The following is a 22,734-nucleotide window of genomic DNA, read 5'->3' on the forward strand; positions in this document are numbered from 1 at the left end:
GGGGAGTGAATAAAACATTGCCAGATTACTATTTTCAAGCTTTATTTCTAAATTACTCTATGTGAACTAACCATTTACATACCAGGATCTTGAATCTGTACAATAGGCTAGGTGAGTCAGCCAGGCACCCATATTCCTTATTATCCGGACTGTATTTGGGCACATATCCATCAGCCCCAGTGCACAGGAACACCTTCTCAATGTTGCAGATGAAAGAGTCTCCTAAGTTCTGAACAGGGTCCACCATCACTAGGCCATAAATTTCAGACCCTAAAAAAGCAAATTAAACACTTGGTAACCACACAGGAAGTAATTCATTTCACGTTGTACAAACAATGGTACGTAATAATAAAACCAATGCAATGAGACCCATGGCTGTGTAGTCAGGAAATGATCATGTTAAGGTCTCAATTGCCTGTAGTTGTATATAGTACCTTCATTACTGATTTAACACTGGCAACTAATCTGCAGTAGTTAGTGCATTGTAAGCAGTGTTTCCTGAGTAAGCAGGCTTTTTTCTTCTTCTCACTAGGGGGCAACCCATAGCCACGTAAAAAGGTATCCAACATGATAGCTATTATGCTCAAGTAACAAACTACTGATCTATGAAGTGTTGGTGTAGTCAGGTCCATTCCAGGATATTAGAGAGACAAGAAGGGTGAGGTAATATCTTGGATTGGACCAACTTCTGTTGGTGAGAGAGACAAGCTTTTGAGTTTACACAGAGCTGGTCCAATCCAAGATATTACCTTCCCCGCCCTGTCTCTCTAACCTACTGATCTAGCAGACTATCTAGGTTTCATAAGGAGGTCTTGTGTTGGAGACCAGTTACGCACATAATGAATTGTGCTGTAATATTGGCATAATTGAACTTTATTATGAATCCCTGAAGCACATCCAGAACTCCAGTCAGTGCACAACGTGAAAACACGTAACGTGTGCTCAAGTCTTTGCCTTGGCTTCCTACTTCTGGTTGCAATTCACTGTGATGGTGATTGTTATGGGTGAGGCTCCCAGTTACTTGAGAGAGTGAGCTCTACTTTTCTGGTGGTAGGATCTTCCCAATTAAGTGGCCCTATCTGTCTTGAATTTGCTCACACCAGAGCTACAGTCTAACAACATTCAGGGCAAGAATAATTTATTTTGTTTAGCCTTTGATAAACATTTAGAAATCCCACAAGCACCACACAGGTGCCTCTGTAATAGGTGCTATAGAAATGAGTAAAAGAAACATTCAATTATTGTTCAAAGTAGAGCTATTTCCGTGTCCATAACAGATTAGCAGTATGTAGTACAATGGGATGCGGGCTACTAAAAGATGTGCTTACCTTCAGCAAACGCCACATCCATTCCTTCCCCAAATCCCATGGAGCCATTGGATATCCAGAGCTCCTTCTTGGACAGCAGGAACATTTGTGTATTGAGACTGAACTCAGCCGCTACTGGGTCACTGACCTGTGGCAAAAAAAAAAGCTCTGAAATCTAGCTACAGTTTTACAAATGTCAGTGCTTACTGCAGATTCTGTGATGTTCAGCTAATCAGATCACTCAGTACTCTGTACATCTCAAATCCGAACGTAAAATTAATACATGCAGGGTTGCTGTACAGGATAAAATGGGATAAAATCATCATTTAAGAGCTCTATGAGCTCTGGCACTGGTCCCATGAATGATAATGTGTCATGAAGAAGATCTGTGAAGCTTGAAAACCTCTCTCTTTCAGCCTGTGTTCCTCTAGGGTGCACCTTGCCCCCACTCCTTCCTTCTGGGGCTGTCTACCACCCCGCTTGCCCTATGCCTATCAAGTTTCCCACCGGTTGAACCAGATGGGGTGGCATCAACTCTAGGAGTCAGACCATGACCAGTGAAGCTGGATTGATCACACCAACTCATTTCACATATGCCAAACACTCAGTAATGACTTTTGGTCATATTCAAACTAACAACCTAAGCTCCAAGTGCCACAACCCAATCCCCTGAGTTATGTTCTTCCATGTATTAAATTACTTTTAATTCAGGAAAAAAGTCAAACCCTACTGCTATAACCTTAAGATTGCATATTTGCATAGGTCTGAAAATAATTCAAAATTATTCACACAGCAACCCTAACCCCTTCCTTACCACATAAATCATGGTACAAAGTGTTAACTTGCTCTATGTACCTCTATATGGCTGAGTAATGACTACGCTACTGTGGAAGGCATATTTTTTAGTTTCTTGACCTTGTCTGCTTACAACCATAATGCTGATTTAGTACATTTTTTTCATATAATTAATTACCATGTAATAAATAAGAGTCCTATTTACACTGACACAGATTTTTCAGGACTGGGTGCCTAAAATTGCACCTGTGTTAGGAGCCTAATTTTTAAAAAGATGAGCACTGTGCAACTCCCACTGAAATCAGTAGGTGCTGTTGGGTGTGTAGCATTTTATAAAATCATGCATTAATTTAGGTGCCTTTACAAGCCTAAATTCTGGATATTTGAAAATTACAGCCACACTGCAGTTTAGTGGGAAGATGTGCTCAGTTTTGCAATCCTCTTGCTTAACTGCTACCTAGATGCTCCTTCTATCCACCGAAAGGGAGAATCTGCTACACATAAGACATCCTATAACACAACAGAGGTAATTCACGGGACACTATGTTCATTCAGACCATTTAATTACTTTCATAAGCACAGGAATATTCTGATTTAAATAGGCACATGTCCATGACAAATCTGAACGAAGTGTCAAGTGTACAGGCCTGATTTTCCACTCCATTATAGCCAGGGTCTCAGCATTAAAAGAAGTGGGGCTCTAGTGCTACCTGTTATGAACACAAATGATCTTATTTTCAGTCTGCTCAATTTTTAACATCCACGAACAGCTCTCATAAACATGGTGTAAAAAATATGAAGTAGTTGAGCCACAGGCTATAATAAATTGTGAAGGAAGGAAATGAAAAATATTAGTTTAATTGTCATGGCACAGCGTGAGATACACCAGACAAACACAGCTCTACAGCAATTTGAATGCATGAAGACAAGTACGGCATTTAAACAGTTAACCTTCAATAAAAATGCTGTACCTGTTGGAACCTGATATCCACTTCGAAGGTGATTGGTTCCCACGGGTTACAGGTGATAGGAAGGGTATATTCCTGGTTGGGTGCAGCAGTACATGGGATACATTTTACAGTGTAAGTGCCAGAATAGTCTCGTACCTAGCAAAAAAAATCCACAACATTAGAAAACGAACATTGCTCCATAGTCTCTGAACAACCAGTGCTTCAGTTCAAAATACAGGGCACTGCCACTACCTTTATTGTAATCCTTCAGTCTAAACAGCATGTCTATTCAAAGGCATAGGTCTTCTATCTGTTACCTTCCTACTTAACAGTGTCATATGTACACAAGGACACCCAATTGTAAATACTTTTCTCAGGGAAGCAAGACAGTTCAATCGATAGGAGTCAGAACTGGGAGCCACGAGACCGGAGTTCTAGTCTGAGCTGTGTATGTTGAACCTGCATATCAAAAGAGCTATTATATAATTTCTCCTTTTCCATAATTTTCCTGTCTTAGCCATTCCAACCCTAGGCCCCAAACCTCCATTGTAATCCACACGGTCCGCCTGCACAGATTACAATGTAGAGTCAGGGCCATGATTGTACCTATTTACTTACATGACTCCCACGACTGTCGCGTCAGATTTCTCTGGCAATGACTCCCTTTGGACAAGTCACTTAAATTCTGTCTTATCTTGGGCAAATCATTTACTCTTCTTCCCCCCATCCGTATACTGGGGATAATAATATCTATACACCACGCCAGGGAGTTGTGATCATTCATTATATAAAAGTAAAGCAGCTGGAAGCTGGCAAGCATTAAATGATCGTCGTTGTTATATCCTTGATCAAATCTATGTGAACAGACTCGGATTGATTTTGTAGAACCCACGGCAGGACAGCTTTCACCAGACCAGAAGTCAATTCTGCCTACTGCAACCTCCCCAAATCCCCACTCTGAATGGGAACTCACAGCAAAGTCTGAGCTAAAGCTCCACTGCTGCACGGGCTGGTGGAAGGTTGGCTCACTTCGTAACAGGCTCAGTGTGAAGGTGAGGTCGGGGTGGTCAGCAGACAGCACCATCGATGACAGAGAAGTACCTGTAGAAGCGAAGGGTGAGTTATATCCTGGAAGGCATCAGCATCAATCAGCACACAATGACAGCCGACACAAAGGAATCTCCGCCATCCCTGAGAAGAATGGTTTCAATTTCCTTTCCCCCTCATCTGTTGAAACACGGTCTTTGTTATAAAACACCTCCCTTCCATCGGGAACAGACGGTGCTCCAGATGGCTGTCATGTCTCCTGGAGATACTAGTCCAGGAGAAGAGACCAAGTACTTACTTGGGTGAGACATTACAAGCTGTCCTCGGAACCAAATCTGAGTCCTGAAATTCACCACCAATCGCCCTTCATCATTGATTCGCATGCTGGTTGGGTAGAGGGAACCTAGACGGAAAAAAGCTATCGTGTCTACCTAGAATGGTTTTCAGTTTGCTTTTTGAAAGAAAGGCTCTTTGTTAGTGTCAGTATTTGGGGAAATGAAATAGGTTGCTAAGTTCTGGCACTCTCTGGGTGATCTAAACCCTCCTGCATTATAGAACCTTACTGTGACTGATATTCAGACTAACTGACTTTAATAGAACTAAGGGTCTGCTCCACTGGGACAGATTAAGAGTTACACTGATATAAATCAGGGTAGCTCAGCTGCAGTAAAGCTTCTACAGGTACTTCTCTGTCATCAATGGTGATGTCTGCTGACCACCCTGACCTCACCTTCACACTGAGTCTGTTATGAAGTAAATGGAATTACACTAGTGTAAAACATGTACCAGTGGGAGTAGAATAAGGTCCACTGAGTTTGTCTTCAAGCTTTAACACAAAGGCTTCTGGCTCAATTTCCAGTAGGATCGCTCTTTTGCTGGCACTCAAACATTTCCATTAACACAGGGGCTTGTCCATTGTTTTGTAAACCTACATCCATCTAGCACTCTGGGGGTTTACCCTCCTAAAAATGTGTTATCTACCCTCTGTTATCTATTTCTAAAATGGGGCTGTCTATTGTTTTTACTCATTCTGTGGTAGATTTAAAGGGCTATATGTTTGGGGAAAACTTTTAAAATATCTAATTCAACAACATATGGAATTAAAAACAAACAACCTTATTCTTTGGGTATTTTAATAGTGGGAATTGGCCTTGATGCTGCTTTTTGTGTGATTCTCAAGGCCAGGAGGAGTCTTGATTTAATCACACAAACTGCCGTATGCTTCCCCCAGGAAGGAAGGGGGCCATGATGAGACGAGTCTAAAAATAAGAAGGAAAGCAGCAAGAACTGACCTTGGAGCTCTGATTCCGGTGGGCTGCCTATGCCATCTTTCCAAAGGATGGCGGTATCATATACAAAGGTGAGTCTCAGTTCCGACTGCAAGTCAAAGTGCTGCCAGCCACCAACGGCAGCAGGAGAGTGAAAGATGTAGGAGACATAGAGGGGCACCCGCAGCGTGACATAGGATTGCACCAGATTTAATACCTGAAAACCATTGGGGCAGAAGGTTACTGCACTTCTGTCTAATGCTGAGAAGTTAGTTGCCAAACTTTCATTCTAGCTTTCATTGTAATTTGTCAACCATAAGAAAACACCTAATTCACTTTTATATCTTCAATTAGTCAAATGTATGAAAATGTCTCTTCTTTTTTGCCATTTGCATTGCTTACATTTCAGACCCTCCACACATTTTACTCAATGTGTTTACAAACCTACTTTCTGCCTTTGGGAGTGACTTCCAGTGCACGTCAACGGAAGAGAGTTATGGCATAGGCTGAAGCACATCAGCTTGGGCTGCAGCTCTGGCATTGACCTAAGAGTTGTTCCAAACACTACAGTCGTTCTGGGATATACAGACATATCCATTATGGAATAGATACTCGCAAGCTCACCTTCACGAGTGAACTCTGGTACACTTCAGCCCAAAATTCTGGAAATGAAACTAAGCTCTGGAAATACACTAAGCTCTTCCTTATTCAAAGCACCTTTTCAAACTGAACACAGCTGATGTCCTTTCAGAATTAGCAATAGCCAAGTTTTGTTGCTTTTTGTTTTTTCTTTCAGAATTGATTACAAGTTGCATGGTGTTAGAGATGGGCTGCACCAAAAGCCAGATTTGACAACCACATACTTTTGAGGCATTGAAAAACAGAACGTGGATCGAAAACCCAATTTTGAAAATGGCACGTGTCTTTATAGTATATTGAACCAAAATTCCAGACTGGAGTCTCTCCTCTGTTTTATCCATGATGGGGTTGGAGTGGGAGAGTCTATACATACACATTTTGGCTCTAGTCCCCCAAGCTCTAGTCCCATTGGACTTCTCATTAAGGTGGCTGATTATAATGGAACTCGGTTATATCAAGGCCTTTTCTAAACCACCTCTGGGTGCAGCTGCTGGCATGTCTGGCCTTTGCTGGACATTCTAGTAATTCATACATAATGAAGTCTGGGATCATGGTTGGTTATTCTCAGGAAAGTGGATGTCTGTGTGTGTTTTTTAATTTCCAGCATCCAGGCCTCTGGCGATGTTCTGTCACCTGTCTGGCAGCACTACCAAAGTGCAGTCATTGCTAAAATGACTGAGCACTGTGAATCTGTCCATAATTAGAACTCCCACTTTAAGAACTGATGAAGGGGTTTCTTTTCTTTCCATAGTCTAAAAGTGCACACAAGAGAGTTATGAGGCTTCTGACAATACGTTATGTATATATTGTCAAGAGGGCCAAATTCTGCCTTTGTTTACACCAATGTAGCAAATAAAGATAATCTGGTTGATATTGTGTGCGTGAGCACACTTGGAAAAAGAAATATTTTGGGTTAACAAAAAAAGCGGAAGTCTACAGGCACATTCACACCCGGGTTAGGAGCAGCAGCCAACAGGAATCACACACACACAAGGTGTGTATGTGTAAAACCCGCACTGAAAAATTAATCATGGCAGCATGCAGAGGTACAGTGCTCCAGCTAGTAATAAAATAAATAAATAATAATACCACTTAGCTCTTGTATTGTTTTTCATCAGTAGATCTCAAAGTGCTTTTTAATGTATTTAAAACAGTGGGGGAAAGAAAATAAACAGCACAGACACTCTTATAAAGGAGCAGTTGTTTTAAAACCAGATCTTGTCTCACTTCCTAGTTGGGTTAATTGTCATGGTTTACTAATTAACACAGAGCACTGTTTTATTTAAGCCAGGAAAGAGTAGCTTTCTATTGGAAGTCAGAGAGGAGTGAGGTGGCTCTTCTACTTTTCATCTCTCTCTATTTCCTCCTTACACTACTTCAGACAAAATCTAGAAAGGGGATTTGTGGTTATGCAAATAATCACTCTGGCTATACTGGGCTAAATCTGCCAGTCCAACTGAGCTTCTCTCAGTACAGTATGGGTGGAAGGAATATAAAGGCAGCCAGAAATCAGAAGGATGCAAGGTGAGCTGGCCACACTCCCTACACCTGGTGCCAGGATATGCTATTATCCAGCTGGATGCCAGCCTGCAATTTCCAACCGATTGGTGCAAAGCAGCCAGACTGGGAGTCAGGATCTGGCCCACTGTCTCTTCCCAGTGCTTTTCAGCATAATTTCAGCAGAAATTGAGGGCACTCAGCACCTCGCTGGATTAGTCATTAGAGAGGAGACTAATTTAATGAGTGGAGCAACTGATGGAGAAGCTATTTATCAACAAATGAAATACAGGAAACTGAATGGGTTCTGGGGACTTCTGAATGTCTCTAAATTGTTCTAAAGGAATTGCGCCCAGGACAGCTGAACCTTTCTTGTGAGAATTTGTATCAAGTGATCTGTATAGCGGCTAACACTTTTCTTATAAAATAAAGAAGTGTTTCTTGCTTGGACTTGGTTCTTCAACATTTCTGTCTCTTGTGCAAGTGCTTCCGCAGTGACACATACCTGGCCATCGGTGCCAACGGAGCCACCGCAGTCAGTCAGCAGTTCAGACACAGCATAGTAGCTGTTGAACTCCCAGAGGCAGGCCTCCAGATTGAGGTTACGGTAAAAACGCAAGGTCTTAGTAGATCGCAGAGAGTTGCTGTACTGGTAGGGTGACGTTTCCCCAATCACTTCAGGGTTCTTGGTTTCATCTGTAACAAAACCATGTTTGGTCTGGAGCTCATTATAATCCAGAAGGTTGGAGCACTTGTGGTTGCCCACACGAGTGCCATCAGGGCTAAGAGTCAGCTCGAAGTTGGATAACGGATGAGTTGAGATGACAGGCAGCATTCCTGAAACACAATGCACACAGTCCATTTAGCATTCTCAGCTGACGAGACTGACTGGTCACATGTTCTAAGCATCTTGCAAATGTACTGACAATTCTGACATCATAAATGGGGTAGGGAAAACTTCACCCTTCTGCTACATGGGAACATTCTGAGGCTATAAGGCCATATGTACACTTCTGTACATTTGTGAGTTTGGAGACAGTATGAACGTCACGGATTCACCATGTTGTTCCAGAAGGACTTCCACTATGGCTTATGAGTATGTGAAGTATGCTATGTATATTAGCTGTGTTTGTTTCAGGTGATTTTTTTTTTTTGGTGGCTCACTATGTCTTGTGTAACAACGACCCTAAGTACAAAATCCATTGCGGAAAGCAAACTTTACATTTCAGAAAAATTTGGCTTCGGCTGTTAAAGGGTTAAATGCAGATGTCCCTGCAACTGCCTAGATGCCTAATCCCTGTCGCTGTAGCCGTATAGCAATAATACAGAGAACTGCATGGAAACCTTGTTCATAGTAGAAAACTGAAACGTTGCTGACCAAAGTTTTTTCAGCAATGCTTCAACCATGTACTGGTACTGAAAAGGTTTTAGGCCTGAATGTATCTTTTGAATAGTTTCAGTGAGTATTACCGAGACTCAAATATGCTTTCTACGATGGTATTGGAAATGATTTTGTCTCGCGAAGGCTAACACCTACACTATCGTGGAAAACCATGTTCAGCAATGGCTCAGTTTCCTAACAAAAACCAGTCTAGATAAAGTGCCCCTTGAACAAATGAAAGCAATTTCCATGGCAAACCTCTGTTCTGAAAACATAAGAGGCAAAGGCCTTGCCTCTACTTTGAGCCATGCTACTAATAACTGTGTTACAAAACATTTAACACACATGGTTCTACTAGACCTACATAACAACTCCCTTGTTCGAAGATGGCTGTCAACCACATTTTTCCAATCATTCCAACCAGGCAGTTGCTAGCAGAATTCTAACACACTGGTTTTTAGACCCATGCTAGCCCAAACTGCAGCAGCTACCTTCTACAAACAGTCTATAGCAGTGTTTTTCAAACCGAGGGTCGCACCCCAGTACTGGCATGGCATGTAAGGCACTGGGTCGCCTTGCTCTGGTCGGCACTGCCGACCGGGACATTAAAAGTCCCATCAGTGGTGCTGTCCAGCTAAGGCAGGCTAGTCCCTACCTGTTCTGATACTGCATTGCACCCTGGAAGTGGCCAGCAGCAGGTCCGGCTCCTAGGCTGGGGGGAGGAGGCAGCAGCATGGGGCTCCGTGCACTACCCTGGCCCCAAGCACTGGCTCTACACTCCCATTGGTCAGAAACCAGCCAATGGGAGTTTGGGGGTGTGCCTGCGGGTGAGAGTCCCACTGGCTGCTGGGAGCTGCGGGCGGCCATGCAAATGTAAACAAACGGTCCGGCTGCCCGCCAGTGGATTACCCTGACAGGCCACAGGTTGCCCACCACTGGTCTATAGCATGGTTTCTAAACATGAAGTTGATTCTCCTCTCACTTTGCTTTAAGCCAGGAATAACTCTGTTGAGGTCAGTGGAGTTACACCAGTGTAAATGAGAGGAGGACCCAGCCTACTGTGAGTATGTTTACACTGCAATAAAACACCTGTGGCTGGCCCGAGTCAGTGGCCTTGGGCTTTGGCTGCAGGGTTATAAAATGGCAGTGCAGATGCCCAGCCTGAGCCCGAATGTCCACATTGCAATTTTATAGCCCTGCAGCCTGTGCTGCATGAGCCTGAGTCAGTTGACACAGGCCAGTTGCAGGTATTTTATTGCTGTGTAGACACAGCCTGTGTGTAACTAGATTTTTGTAATAGTTTCTGGTTCAGCTGCAAAGCATGTGATAACATACTAGGCCGTAATAGGGTTTGAAAACAGATTTAAACGAAGTATGTTCCATACTGTGGATAGGACCTAATCATAGAATCATAGATTTTAAGGTCAGAAGGGATCATTATGATCATCTAGTCTGACCTCCTGCACAATGCAGGCCACAGAATCTTACCCACCCACTCCTGGAACAAACCCCTAACTTATGTCTGAACTACTGAAGTCCTCAAATCATGGTTTAAAGACTTCAAGGTGCAGAGAATCCTCCAGCAAGTGACCCGTGCCCCACGCTGCAGAGGAAAGTGAAAAACCCCCAGGACCTCTGCCAATCTGCCCTGGAGGAAAATTCTTTCCCGACCCCAAATATGGCGATCAGCTAAACCCTGAGCATGAGGGCAAGACTCACCAACCAGTCACCTAGAATTCTCTGCAGTAACTCAGATCCCACCCCATCTAACATCCCATCAAGGCCATTGGGCATATCTACCGCTAATAGTCAAAAGATAATTAATTGCCAAAATTAAGCTATCCCATCATATCATCTCCTCCACAAACTTATCAAGTTTAGTCTTGAAGCCAGATATTTCTTTTGCCCCCACTGCTTCCCTTGGAAGGCTATTCCAGAACTTCACTCCTCTGATGGTTAGAAACCTTCGTCTACTTTCAAGTCTAAACTTCCTGATGGCCAGTTTATATCCATTTGTTCTTGTGTCCACATTGGTATTGAGCTTAAATAATTCTTCTCTCTCCGTGGTATTTATCCCTCTGATATATTTATAGAGAGCAATCATATCTCCTCTCAGCCTTCTTTTGCTTAGGCTAAACAAGCCAAGCTCATTGAGTCTCCTTTCATAAGACAGGTTTTCCATTCCTCGGATCGTCCTAGTAGCCCTTCTCTGTACCTGCTCCAGTTTGAATTCATCCTTCTTAAACATGGGAGACCAGAACGGCACACAATATTCCAGATGAGGTCTCACCAATGCCTTGTATAACGGTACTAACACCTCCTTATCTCTACTGGAAATACCTCGCCTGATGCATCCCAAGACCACATTAGCTTTTTTCACGACCATATCACATTGGCGGCTTATAGTCATCCTGTGATCAACCAATACTCCGAGGTCCTTCTCCTCCTCTGTTACTTCCAAGTGATGTGTCCCCAGTTTATAACAGAAATTCTTGTTATTAATCCCTAAATGCATGACCTTGCACTTTTTGCTATTAAATTTCATCCTATTACTATTACTCCAGTTTACAAGGTCATCCAGATCTTCCTGTATGATATCCCAGTCCTTCTCTGTATTGGCAATACCTCCCAGCTTTGTGTCATCCGCAAACTTTATTAGTACATTCCCGCTTTTTGTGCCAAGGCCAGTAATAAAAAGATTAAATAAGATGGTCCCAAAACCGATCCTTTAGGAACTCCACTAGTAACCTCCTTTCAGCCTGACAGTTCACCTTTCAGTGTGACTCGCTGTAGTCTCCCCTTTAACCGCTTCCTTATCCACCTTTCAGTTTTCATATTGATCCCCATCTTTTCCAATTTAGCTAATAATTCTCCATGTGGAACCGTATCAAATGCCGTACTGAAATCGAGGTAAATTAGATCCACTGCGTTCCCTTTGTCTAAAAAATGTATCACCATACGAGAAAACCTCTCTAACCAAGAGCCTACAGTGCTGTTTCTTTCAAGAAAAATCCCTCTTTGCCAGAAGTAATGCTAAAGTTTGCTCTAAGGTGGACACATGGCTCATGACTGCCACTTATCTATGGCTGCTGGAGATGAAAGTCCAAGGCAGCATCTGATCACAAAAGGAATTCTGTGACCTTTTCATGCTTACCATCCATATGAGGCATTGTAACTGTTAATTTGATCAGGTTGGGGTAATCGGGATCATCTGGACCCGTGTAGCGAATCTTGGCTGAGAAAGGTTCTGCTCCAACCGTTCCTGGGATCCGAGGTTGACAAAGACCTGGGGAGAGGGAGAGATCATGAAGAGTCTGTTAAATTGCGAGACACTAGTCTAAACAAAAGCAAGTCAGAGCTTGTTCTACATGTCGATAGCAGGGCTGGATTAAGGCAATCTGGGGCCCCGGCACACCATAATGTGGCGCTCCTTGTGTCTCCAGCTTTACCCTCCTGTCCCTGTTGCATGGCTCCAACACTAATGCCAGGGCTCCATGTCCACTTGGAGTGGTGATGGCAGGATGTCTCCCTCCCAGAGAGGCAGGAGCAGCAGCAAAGGCCTCCAATCCCCTAAACTGTCAGAGAGGGAACGGTGGCAGCAACGGGGCCTCCCAGTATACCCCAGGAGCCAGGAGGTATCTAGGCCCATGGGGGAGTGGTCCAAGCCTGCTCCACTCTTCTCCTCCTGCCACAGGGTATGTCTACACTGCAGCTGGGAGTGAGCCTCCCAATCCAAGCAGACAGACTCCCACTAGTGGGGCTCAAGCTCGCAGGCTATAAATAGCTGTGTGGACGTGGCTGCACTGGTGGAGGCTTGGGCTAGTCAACTGAACTTGGACCCGGGGGGGTTGGGTGAGTCTGAGCTCAGGTGTCTAGCCTGAGCCTCTGCTGGTGCAGCAATGACCACTCTGCTATTATAAGCATGCTAGCGCAAGCCCTGCTAATACAAATCTGTCCAATTGGGCAGGGAGGCTCAGTCCTACCTGTAGGGGGGACATACAGACAGAGTGCTCTACACTGGGGTATTGCAGGCAGAGCCCTTCAAAGTAACGGGTCTTGGAAATAACACCGCACTGAGATGCATGGGGCAGTTCACACCATCAGAGCTATTGTTCCTGGCTCTCTGCAGACTCAGGCAGACCTCACTGCATCAGTTACACACATTTCCATGTTTTCAAGCTCTTCTTCCCACCCATCAGGCAGGGAAACTTACATGCTTTAAAAAACTGAAAACAGAGATTCTGATCTAATCAGCCACATCGTTCTTGAGGAGCTGAGGCCCTGGGCATAGACCTACAGCGTCTATGCTTAAACCAGCCCTGGTCTGTAGATCTCTAAATGTTCCCATGTTCAGAAGTCCTTCGGTTCTTCTGAGCAGGCTTCACTGCTCTCTACTCATTGTCGGTAACTGTGCTGTTTTGATGTCTAAAATAGAAATATCCATATTTGCTGTACATACATATAAAGTGTAAAAGCAGAGGACACACTCAGGAGTGATCTGGCTGTTTGGTTCACTAGAAATAGATGCCAAATAAATGAATCATTGTCTCCATTCCACCCCTCCCCCCCAATATGAATGACACCTGAATTATGGGTAGACATGAAATGCTGACATTACAGGGCTGATGTGGCACCTGCCTTTCATTCAACACGTTACCACATACCGTCTTCTCTGTTCACTGTGTAAATAGGGCTCAGCAGTTCCAGACCCACATCACCATTGGCACTGACAGCCCGTGCTGCACACTGGACCCTTGATCCAGCCTGGAAGTATATGGAGTCCAGGGAGATGGACTTGGTGTTGGTAAAGAAGGTGTTGGAGTCCACTGCCCGCAGGGGGCTGGTGACACCGTCGCTGCCACTCGGAGCACTGATAAGCCAGCGGTACAGGGTCAGAGTGTCATTGATGTTTTCAGCAGCACAGAGAGACCCAGTCTTGTCATAGTCTGAATACTTGGGATTACATGCCTGCACGTCAACAGACACACAAAATATACAGTGTTATCTCTAGTTGCCTGTGTGCTCTGGGAAAGCTAGCAATTAAATGCTGTTCTAATACCTACTTCTGGTAAAGTTTCAGAACTTAACACCTTCTTTTTACAGTTAGAGTTCTCTGTCACACAACTCGATTGAGGAGACAGGAGCGAAGGTCTGGGACTTCAAAATTTAAGAAGGGGAAGTGTGGAAAACTCTTCACTTTATCATGTACTTGCTAACCGCATCTCCCTTTGCTGCTCAACCTTGGAACATAATGGGAGCTACAGGGCTCAGCACCTCTGAAAATCAGGCCACTTATTTGTGTGTCTAAAGATGGAGTTGGGTGCTTAGCTTTAGGCATCCAGGTTTGAAAAATTCTGGTCAATCTCTGTGTCTTCATTCCTAAATCAGTAAAATAAGGGGACTTAGGCCTTATCTATATGGTCTGCAGGGTCTGAGTAACCACACATCGCAGTGAAAGGCAAGCTGTGTCACCACTTGTCACTGTAATGTGCAGCTACATGCAACAGTGAAAGGCTCCACAAAGATGGAAGCAACAGGAAAAGGTTCTGGCTGGGGGGAAAGAGCAGGATACTTCGCTAAAAATAGACATGGGAGGCACTGCCTGGGTCTTGCGGGTGGGAGATCAGGCATGAAGGGCCCTCTACTTGCTTATGCCATGCCTCACCATCCACCCTGCTATTTATATCTGTGCTAGCTGGGTGTGCCATGTCTGTACTCTGCACACCCCAGTAAGTGTAGACGCAGCTTTACATACCTAAGTCACAGTGATGTTGTGGGGCCTGAATGATTAAGCTTTGAACTCTAATCCTGGTTCTATGTGACCTTCCAGTCTTAGTTTCTCTGATTTTCTTACCCACCTTTTCCCAGGGGCGTGTGCAGAATACTAAATTAATGTCCGTACAGCACTTTGACCCTGGAAACCACTCTGTAAAGGACTAATAATTATTATTTATGTACAACAACATAGCTGCACTGCTGTTACCCTATTGGCAGGAGACCTTAAGAAAGCAGAAACTTCACTGGAGGCTTGATCCAACTGTATAGGTAAACTAATTTACTGTAGACTGTAAGTTCTTCCTAGGATTGCCCTTATAAAAAAATACTATAGTACTCTATAGCATTCAACCAAACCACTACACTGTACAAGTGTAAATTACTACAACGTCAGAGCCGTTGCTGTAGAATACACTAAACAAGCATGTGCACACATGGAGTTTTTTGTTTTTTTTAAAATCATGGCTATGATTGTCAGGGCCTCCCAAACTCACTCAGGCCAACAATAGCCCATAGTAACTGGCTGCTACTTGTAGTTCTTATCCAGGAGTTCTTTTTTCTCTATTTGCAGCCTGACAAGCACCAAATGCCTTCTAGGCCATTAGTAAGTAATATCGTTTAGACAAAACCATGCAGGAACAGTTCATACCGTTACACACACAATAGGGTAACCAGTTGGAGGATGTGGGTTCTCTTTGCTTTTAGAAGTGTCATCGTACATCAGGAGCGATACAACCTGGGGCACAGCTGGGAAAGTCACATCTGCAATGCTGTTCACTTCTTCGATGTACACAATGGCTTTGTTCATCTGAATTGTGAGAACGAAAAGGTTACTACTGCAACTGAAAACGAGGAAAACGTAGTGCTGCAGCTGGACTCTGCCTCTGAAATTTGTTCATTCCCCCCCCCCCCAGAGTGTTCGTCAACTGTTGCCCATTGATCCTGCCTATAAAAGGATCGTCTGATGTTGAAACCCCCCCCTAAGTTTTGAGTCTCTCTGTATAAGGTCCGTTCACACACAATTAACTATTAATGAATATCACACCACCCCTGTGCCTGTGAAGGGAAAGATAATTATTGGGAGCAAGAGTAAAGATTAATTCTAAATGCTTTCTCCACATATTCAGGTGCCATTGATACCAACAGCTGCATGTGCATGAATCCAGGTAAGTATAAGGGGCAAGATTGTTTTATAAAGGGTGGTTAATGTTAGGTTCCTAAATCCACATTTGGGTTCCTAAATGAATTCAGCCTGATTTTCACAGGTGTTGAGTACCTGATGCTTCAGTTGATTTCAACAGTGCTTCTGGGTGCTCAGCACTTTTGAAAATCTGGCTGCTTATTTAGGTGCCTAAATACGGATTTAAGAACCTAATTTTAGGCTCCCAATTTTTAAAATCTTGGCCTACTTTGAGTTTACCTTGGTGGAAGTATAGGAATGGTATAACGTATCCTAGGATTGTAGTATCTATTGCGATACATGCACACACTGTTATATATACACGTTACCCAGATATCTCTTGATGCCAATTGGCAAAGGGCACAAGAGGTACATGAGGGTTACAGGAATCCCCAGGGCCTGGTATTTACATTCTAGTTCCCTAAAGAATGTCCGGTGAGGTTTCTGATGAAAGCTTGAGTCATACTGGGCATCAATATCACTGCAAAACGAGTGTACAGATGTTGTGTAAGGAATTACGTGTATATATTGAAAATTATGTTCTTAAGGTCTGTGTCCAGGGACTTGTCACCAGCAAAGTGAAAAACAGGTCTTCTTTCAGGCAAGAAATGTTTATGTATCTGTCTGTTTACATTTAAATTAAGTATTGTATGGTTCACAAAAGGTCTCCCCTCACCAGTCTGAACTGAATACTAAAGAGGGATTGTGAAACCTTCAAACAGAGGAAAGAAACAGGAAGAGGTAAACAGCGGGAGGAGGGAACCCAAGCTTGAGGTGCACCTCGAAGGGCTGTGCTGATATATTTAGGGGTTCAAAGACACACCTTGGCATCCTTCACCTAGTCAGTAAATGGACAGCAAATTTGCTTCATGAAAAAAAGGAATCTCAATCAGACTTGGTTGAAAATGCTGGAGATAACTTTGGGTGAGAGAAGCTTTTTTAGAAAGAAGGATAGCCTGTTAGTTAAGCTTGGTCTCTAGGAAGCTTGTTATGATTTTGTTTGATATGTAACCGTTTGTTTCCAATATTCTTACTCACTATCTCTTGAATCTCTGTTCTTTGATAATTAACTTAGTCTTGTTTTCACTATAAATATATCTAAAGTGCTGAGTGTTCAGCAGAGCTGTGTTCTAAGGTAAGCTGCGGTGTATTGTGACCAGTAAGCTGGTAAATCTGTAGAGCATTCAGTGGACAAGGGGCTGGACACTACAGGGAATACTCTGAGGACTCAGGAGGTGGTGTGTGCCTGTCGCTAACCTGTACGGAGAGAGTGAGGCCTGTAAGGCAGTGTGTGTGTTGCCAGAGGCTGGTGCTTTCAGGGAGCTGATCCACACCAGGCACAACCAAGACTTCCTCGTGCTAAGGGTGGGCGGCGGCGAGGTGCCTCACAACCCTAGGTACCCCCAGGAAGTGTCACAATATAGTTACAAAACAAGAAGCTGTAAAAAGAGCTGAAGCCAAATCCAGTCTCTAGAATACAGTCCAAGGAACCAGGACCTTTTGGGTTGCAGTAGCCTCCAAACTCACGGTGCTTCCCTTCTGCACTTCCATGGAGTTGAAAGGAATGGCCAGGGGCGCCACATCATTACCCTGTTTGTCCCAGACCCACCTCAGCCCTGTCCCCAAATCTCCACCCATGGAGATTCAGAAGGAGTCTTTATGGACCCATACTCTGCAGTGCCGAGGGATATGGAACACTGCTCAGGATCCCTCAAAACTTCCTGTCAGAACAGCATTGTGTCTGTTGCATACAGAGCCCTCCACACCATGCAGTTTGTCCTTTACAATGAGTCTGATGGCTGAAAATAAATAGCACTGATATGGAAATATTAAAAGCTGGATCCTAACTATTGTAGCAGCCTCTGTCATGGTTTGCCCTGTCTGTAACTGAGATCAAAGTCAGTAGACTGCTGCAGAATGATTTGCATTTTATAAAGCCAGAGAGCAGAAACCAATGTCATATAGATGGGGAAATCACTGCATTCCTCTTTTTCTCCCTCCATCTGACAATCACACTGAAATCACTGGATCTATAATTCATGGTTTCCGGGGCCAGTTTTCAAAGTTTGATACCTCCATTTGTATCTAATTCATGTGCATCTGCACAGCCAGTTAGGGACCTAGCTGGCCATGTGTAAGCATGAACACCAGACTGTCATGCATGTATTGGCTATTTAAGCAACTAAATAGGCGCACTGAAAATCTGAGGCTACATCTACACTTAAGGCAGCATGTAGAGCACAGGAACCACATTTGTAGATACATGCCGCAGTGAAAGGCTCTGTTAGGGGGGAGGCAGCAGGGAAAAGGTCAGGCCGTGAGGAAAGGCTCCAGCAGCTCTTTGCTGCTGGAGTCTTTTCCCACCCCCAGACCCCTTCAGTATGGCAGGGAAAGGCTCTGGCAGGGGAAGGCAGAAGGACATTGCTAAAAATAGCCATTAGATATGGGAGGCACTGTTTGGATATGTAGAGAGCTGTGTAGGGTATATATTTTGGGGGTTCAGGTGTATAGGGCACTCTACTCATATAAGCCATGCCTCACCTACGCTGCTGTTTATACCCATGTTAGCTGGGCATGCAGTGCCTGTACTCTACACACTGTCCTAAGTATGTCGCCTGAGGGGAAAGAATGTAGAAAGGGGGAAGCCTTTGAAAATCTGGAGCTCTATATTTCACGAAATAGCCCTACAATTACTGCATATTATCACAGGGAAATTTTTTTTGAAAAATTTGCAATCTAAATAAAAAAAAGTATTTGTTATTAATGAATAAAGGGATATTTAAAACACTGACTGGGTTTAAAAAACAAGCATACAAACCAAACCAAACAGACATAACAAAATTAAAAACAAAACAAAACAAAAAAATCCCCCATCGTTACCTGTGTCTCAGCCACCATATTCTCATCTGGTTTCAAGTGGACTGTAAATGCTTCTCTCATTTCTCTCACTCCATCGTATAAGACCTCAACTTCAACAATATGTTCAGTTTCTCCTTCTTTGAATTCAATGTCTGGTTTAAAGACAAACAAATTAACCTTTTTTCCTAATCAATAGCAGAATCACTGTTTTCTCTATCGTGGATGTTCAAATGACACGTCATGTTGGAATGGAACACTTCGGCTTTTGAATGGAACACTTCGACTTTTCTGTTGGTTCCAAACATTCAGAGGGGGCTATAAAGTATATGAGCTTGTTAAACTGTTGAAGTGGTCCTGCTGAATGACTGAGCCTAAGTACACTTGAGTCTACTGTCATCTGATACAAGACACATGAATCGCTAGAGTCATTTTTAAAAAAGAATTAGGGAATTATATGTAAAGCCAATAATGTTGCTGCTCGCTATACTTCATTCATTTGCATGATAACTTCCTGAACTGGCATTTCAATAATTCCATGACAATCCTTACCATCAGACATTGGATTATAGTCTTCCCCAGAGGTGGCAGAGCCATCTTTTGTGTGGATTCGCACAACAGATACTTTTGAGCTGTCACCCAGATGTAAAATGGAGATCTTTACGACTGCAATCTCTCCAGGCTCTTGAGGCTCCTGGATGCTGTGTTTGATTTTGGAGAACTTAATCACTGGTTCTGTAAGGGAATTGAAAAAAAAAAGTCACTCTTTCCCATTTGGATCAAGTGCAAAAGTCATTAATGGACTACCAATAGACAGCTTACACGAGAAAAATAAGCCAAACAAACGTGGAAAGTCAAACAAAAGAGCTAACTGTTTTGTATCTTTTCTTAAAAAGAGAATGACTAGTACTGTGGTTGAGACAAAGTGGGTGAGGTAATAGCTTTTATTGGACCAACTTCTGTTGTTGAAAGAGACTTAGGCTATGTCTATGCTACCGCGGTAAGTTGACTTACGCTACGCAACTCCACCTATGTTATTCATGTCGCTGGAGTTGACATACCTTAGGTCAAGTTACCGCAGGGCCTACACTGCAGGGGGTCAACGGGAGAAACTTTCCTGTTGACTTAACTTACTCTTCTCATCGGGGGTCGAGTACAGGGGTCGATTGGAGAGTGATCGGTTGTCGATTTGGCGGGTCTTCACTAGACCCGCTAAATTGACCGCCAGTGGATCGATCTCAGAGCGTTGATCCCAGCTGTAGTGTAGACCTGTCCAGAGACAACCTTTCGAGCTTGCACAGAGATCTTCTTCAGCTCTGGGACAGGTACTCAGAGGTCACAGCTAAATGGTAGGTGGAATGATTGTTAAGCATAAGCGTTAACACACGTTATAAGGTACCATTCAAAATGAAGTGGGCCATCAACACCCATAGCCATAGGAACAAGAGGTGGTGGTTAATGGGTTACAAATGGTTGTAAAGAGACATAAAACCAGTGTCCCTATTAACTCCATGATTTTTGGTGTCTAGCAGAGTTAGGAATTTAAGCTCCCAGGTTTGTCTTTTGAAGGTGTTGTGCATGTTTCCTTTGAGGACAAGGACATAATATTGTGGTTTTCATTCAAGAAACATAAAGAAAAAGAAATGGTTATTTGTACAAAATAAAACCCGTTTATCCAACTTGAATATATGCAGTAGGCTATGATAAGGCCACTGTACTTTCTTATCCAAGAGTGTACATATACAGTACTGTGTAAAAGGGTGTGACACTTAGTCTGAAAGGGTTCAGCAACTTGCAGGCTAAATGACCCAAATTCAACTTTTAAAGCCATATTAGAAAAGTATTGTAATTGGGGCCATTCCTTATTGTATTTGTAAGTATTGTAATTGTAATTGGGGCCATTCCTTATAAATAGTTAAAGCCATGTTAGACAGACTAGTGCTTTGAAATGTAGACTTGTATTGTTAGAGAATTGGAAGAAGATTGTGATTGTATTGGTCTGTTTACACCTATACATTGTTAGAGGTTAACAATATAACCAGACAGCTCCTGTCTGTCACTATTTTCTATTGATTCAGAGATCAAACGGGGATATTAACATTTAAACAGAACTTGGGTGTAATAATATCATTGTCTAGATTTCTCTTTGAAATTTGTAGTAAACTGTCTATGAACTGCTTAATGGAAAACTACCTTATGCTGATGAATGCAACTAATTACCTGTGTATACACAGGAAATAGAAAGTTTTACTTCAAGGTCACAATGCTTCACCCAAGGAATACCTGCTGTCAAGAGGCTATCGATAGCCTGCCTAGGGCTCTGATCCTGTTATCTCAGATCTGCTTAAGCTTGGTCAGGGGAAGCTTGAGTTAGAAAACTGAGGTCTCTAGCGTCAGTCTGGATTACACTGCTACTTCTCATGGAAGAATTTGAACAAACTCTCTATATGGACTGCCTATTTGGACTATAACCTGATGGACTGATTCGGGAAAGAATTTTTTTTGCAACTCAGCAGCTCACCATCTCTACTATGAAACTGACCTACAAACTTTATTAATAATCTGTATGTATAATGATCTTTTAACCACAATACTCTCTCTTTTCTTTTGTAATAATTTTTAGTTTAGTTAATAAGAATTGGCTGTAGGTTTGTATTTGGGTAAAATCTGAAATATTAATTGACCTCGAAGGTAATGTGTCTGATCCCTTGGGATTGGTAGTAGGGATGTTAATACCATTTAAAAATGTAACCTTTTAAATTATTTAAAATATTTTGTCTAAATGGTTAACTGATTGTCTAAATGGTTAACTGTGGCTGGGGCCACTTCGGCCAGGCAGCACAGCTGGGGTTGGTGGGCTGGCACGGGGTTGGTGAGCCCGGGGTTAATGGTTAAGGCAGGTTAACCGCTAAGACTAATGTTTATCGGCTAACCTTTTACATCCCTAATTGGCAGACCTTTATATATGATGAACAAGACTTTCAGTAATCCTCATCACATTTGACTTGGCTGTCTGGGTGGGAGCCCAAGGCTGGATTGCTTAAAGAGAGCTGTGTTTATGGCTTCTGAGTAACCAGTAAGGTGTTGTAGAAGCTGTTTTGTTGCTGGCTTGGTGAATGTAATTATTAGAATAAATAACCATCAGTTGGGGGATTGTCTGCCCCATTCTTTGCAGTTTGCCCTGAATGAGCATTCTCAGTGTGCCCCCCACCCCAAGGCAACCACAGGTCACACAGGGTCTTCTCAAACCCAGTGTCAGACCCTGCCACTGTCTCAGTTTCCCTACTCTCATATAACCTAGCACGCCAACTTACCAGTCAGTGCACCAACAAAGCTCCCACCAGTGTCAGAATTTAATTTTTTCCCTGAGGGATGCATTTATTGGTCAAATGTAAAATTCAACGTCGTGGGGGGGATGGAGACATTGGAGTCACTGCTTCATCTGTTTTGTTCTGGTGGAACCTCTGGATCTGGTGCATACTCCTCCTCAGCTGGATGAGGGGACAGGTCCAGTTGCCTTCTACATGGGAAGGGAAGAGAAGGGATGACTTCCCTAGCAGACTGGACCAACTCTGAGGGATAGTACTGGTTCCATAGGCCCCAGTATGGCCAATAGGATGAATCAAAGTGGGGTTGTGGAGATCTCCATGGCACAGTGTACCAATAGTTTTGAGGCAGATGATGAGGTGGAGGTTGGTCCCAAGCTGGTGCAGGCCTTCTGCCTAGGAAGGTGTGTCTTTGGAGGAGGGAGTAATGGTTCACAGGGCAGCTCAGAATCTTCTGATGAGGAGAAAGCCGAATTCCAGATCCAAAAGTGGTAGAGATGGTGCCACCAGAGGGAAATCATAGCCAAAAGATGGAACAGGAGACAGACCCCTCCCAAAGGTCAGCTCTCCTGGTGGAGTCAGAACCTCTCTCGAAAGACAGGGATCCAATGGAATAGGAGACTCCGGGTCTGGGACAGCGAAGATCTCATCAGGAGGAGCATGGGTCTTGACTCTTGGGTCTGTCTGAGCTGCAGTAGAGTCAGAATGTGCCA

General features: G+C 43.4%; 1 protein-coding gene across 1 annotated transcript in view; it reads right to left on the reverse strand.

Moving 5' to 3' along the window:
- Window positions 1–22,734, reverse strand: part of FREM3 (FRAS1 related extracellular matrix 3) — a 122,306-nt gene that overhangs the window by 4,839 nt on the left and 94,733 nt on the right. Inside the window, exons 11-22 of the mRNA XM_073341227.2 lie at window positions 19,248–19,430; window positions 18,720–18,850; window positions 15,309–15,467; window positions 13,549–13,852; window positions 12,039–12,170; window positions 8,009–8,340; window positions 5,392–5,584; window positions 4,398–4,502; window positions 4,026–4,153; window positions 3,074–3,208; window positions 1,329–1,455; window positions 83–270 (exon numbers count right to left, since the gene is read on the reverse strand). Coding sequence (XP_073197328.2) covers window positions 83–270; window positions 1,329–1,455; window positions 3,074–3,208; window positions 4,026–4,153; window positions 4,398–4,502; window positions 5,392–5,584; window positions 8,009–8,340; window positions 12,039–12,170; window positions 13,549–13,852; window positions 15,309–15,467; window positions 18,720–18,850; window positions 19,248–19,430 — 2,117 coding nt within the window. The remainder of the gene's footprint in view (window positions 1–82; window positions 271–1,328; window positions 1,456–3,073; window positions 3,209–4,025; window positions 4,154–4,397; window positions 4,503–5,391; window positions 5,585–8,008; window positions 8,341–12,038; window positions 12,171–13,548; window positions 13,853–15,308; window positions 15,468–18,719; window positions 18,851–19,247; window positions 19,431–22,734) is intronic.

Source organism: Lepidochelys kempii, chromosome 4 (genome assembly GCF_965140285.1).
Source record: "Lepidochelys kempii isolate rLepKem1 chromosome 4, rLepKem1.hap1, whole genome shotgun sequence".
Taxonomy (NCBI): Eukaryota; Metazoa; Chordata; order Testudines; family Cheloniidae; genus Lepidochelys; species Lepidochelys kempii.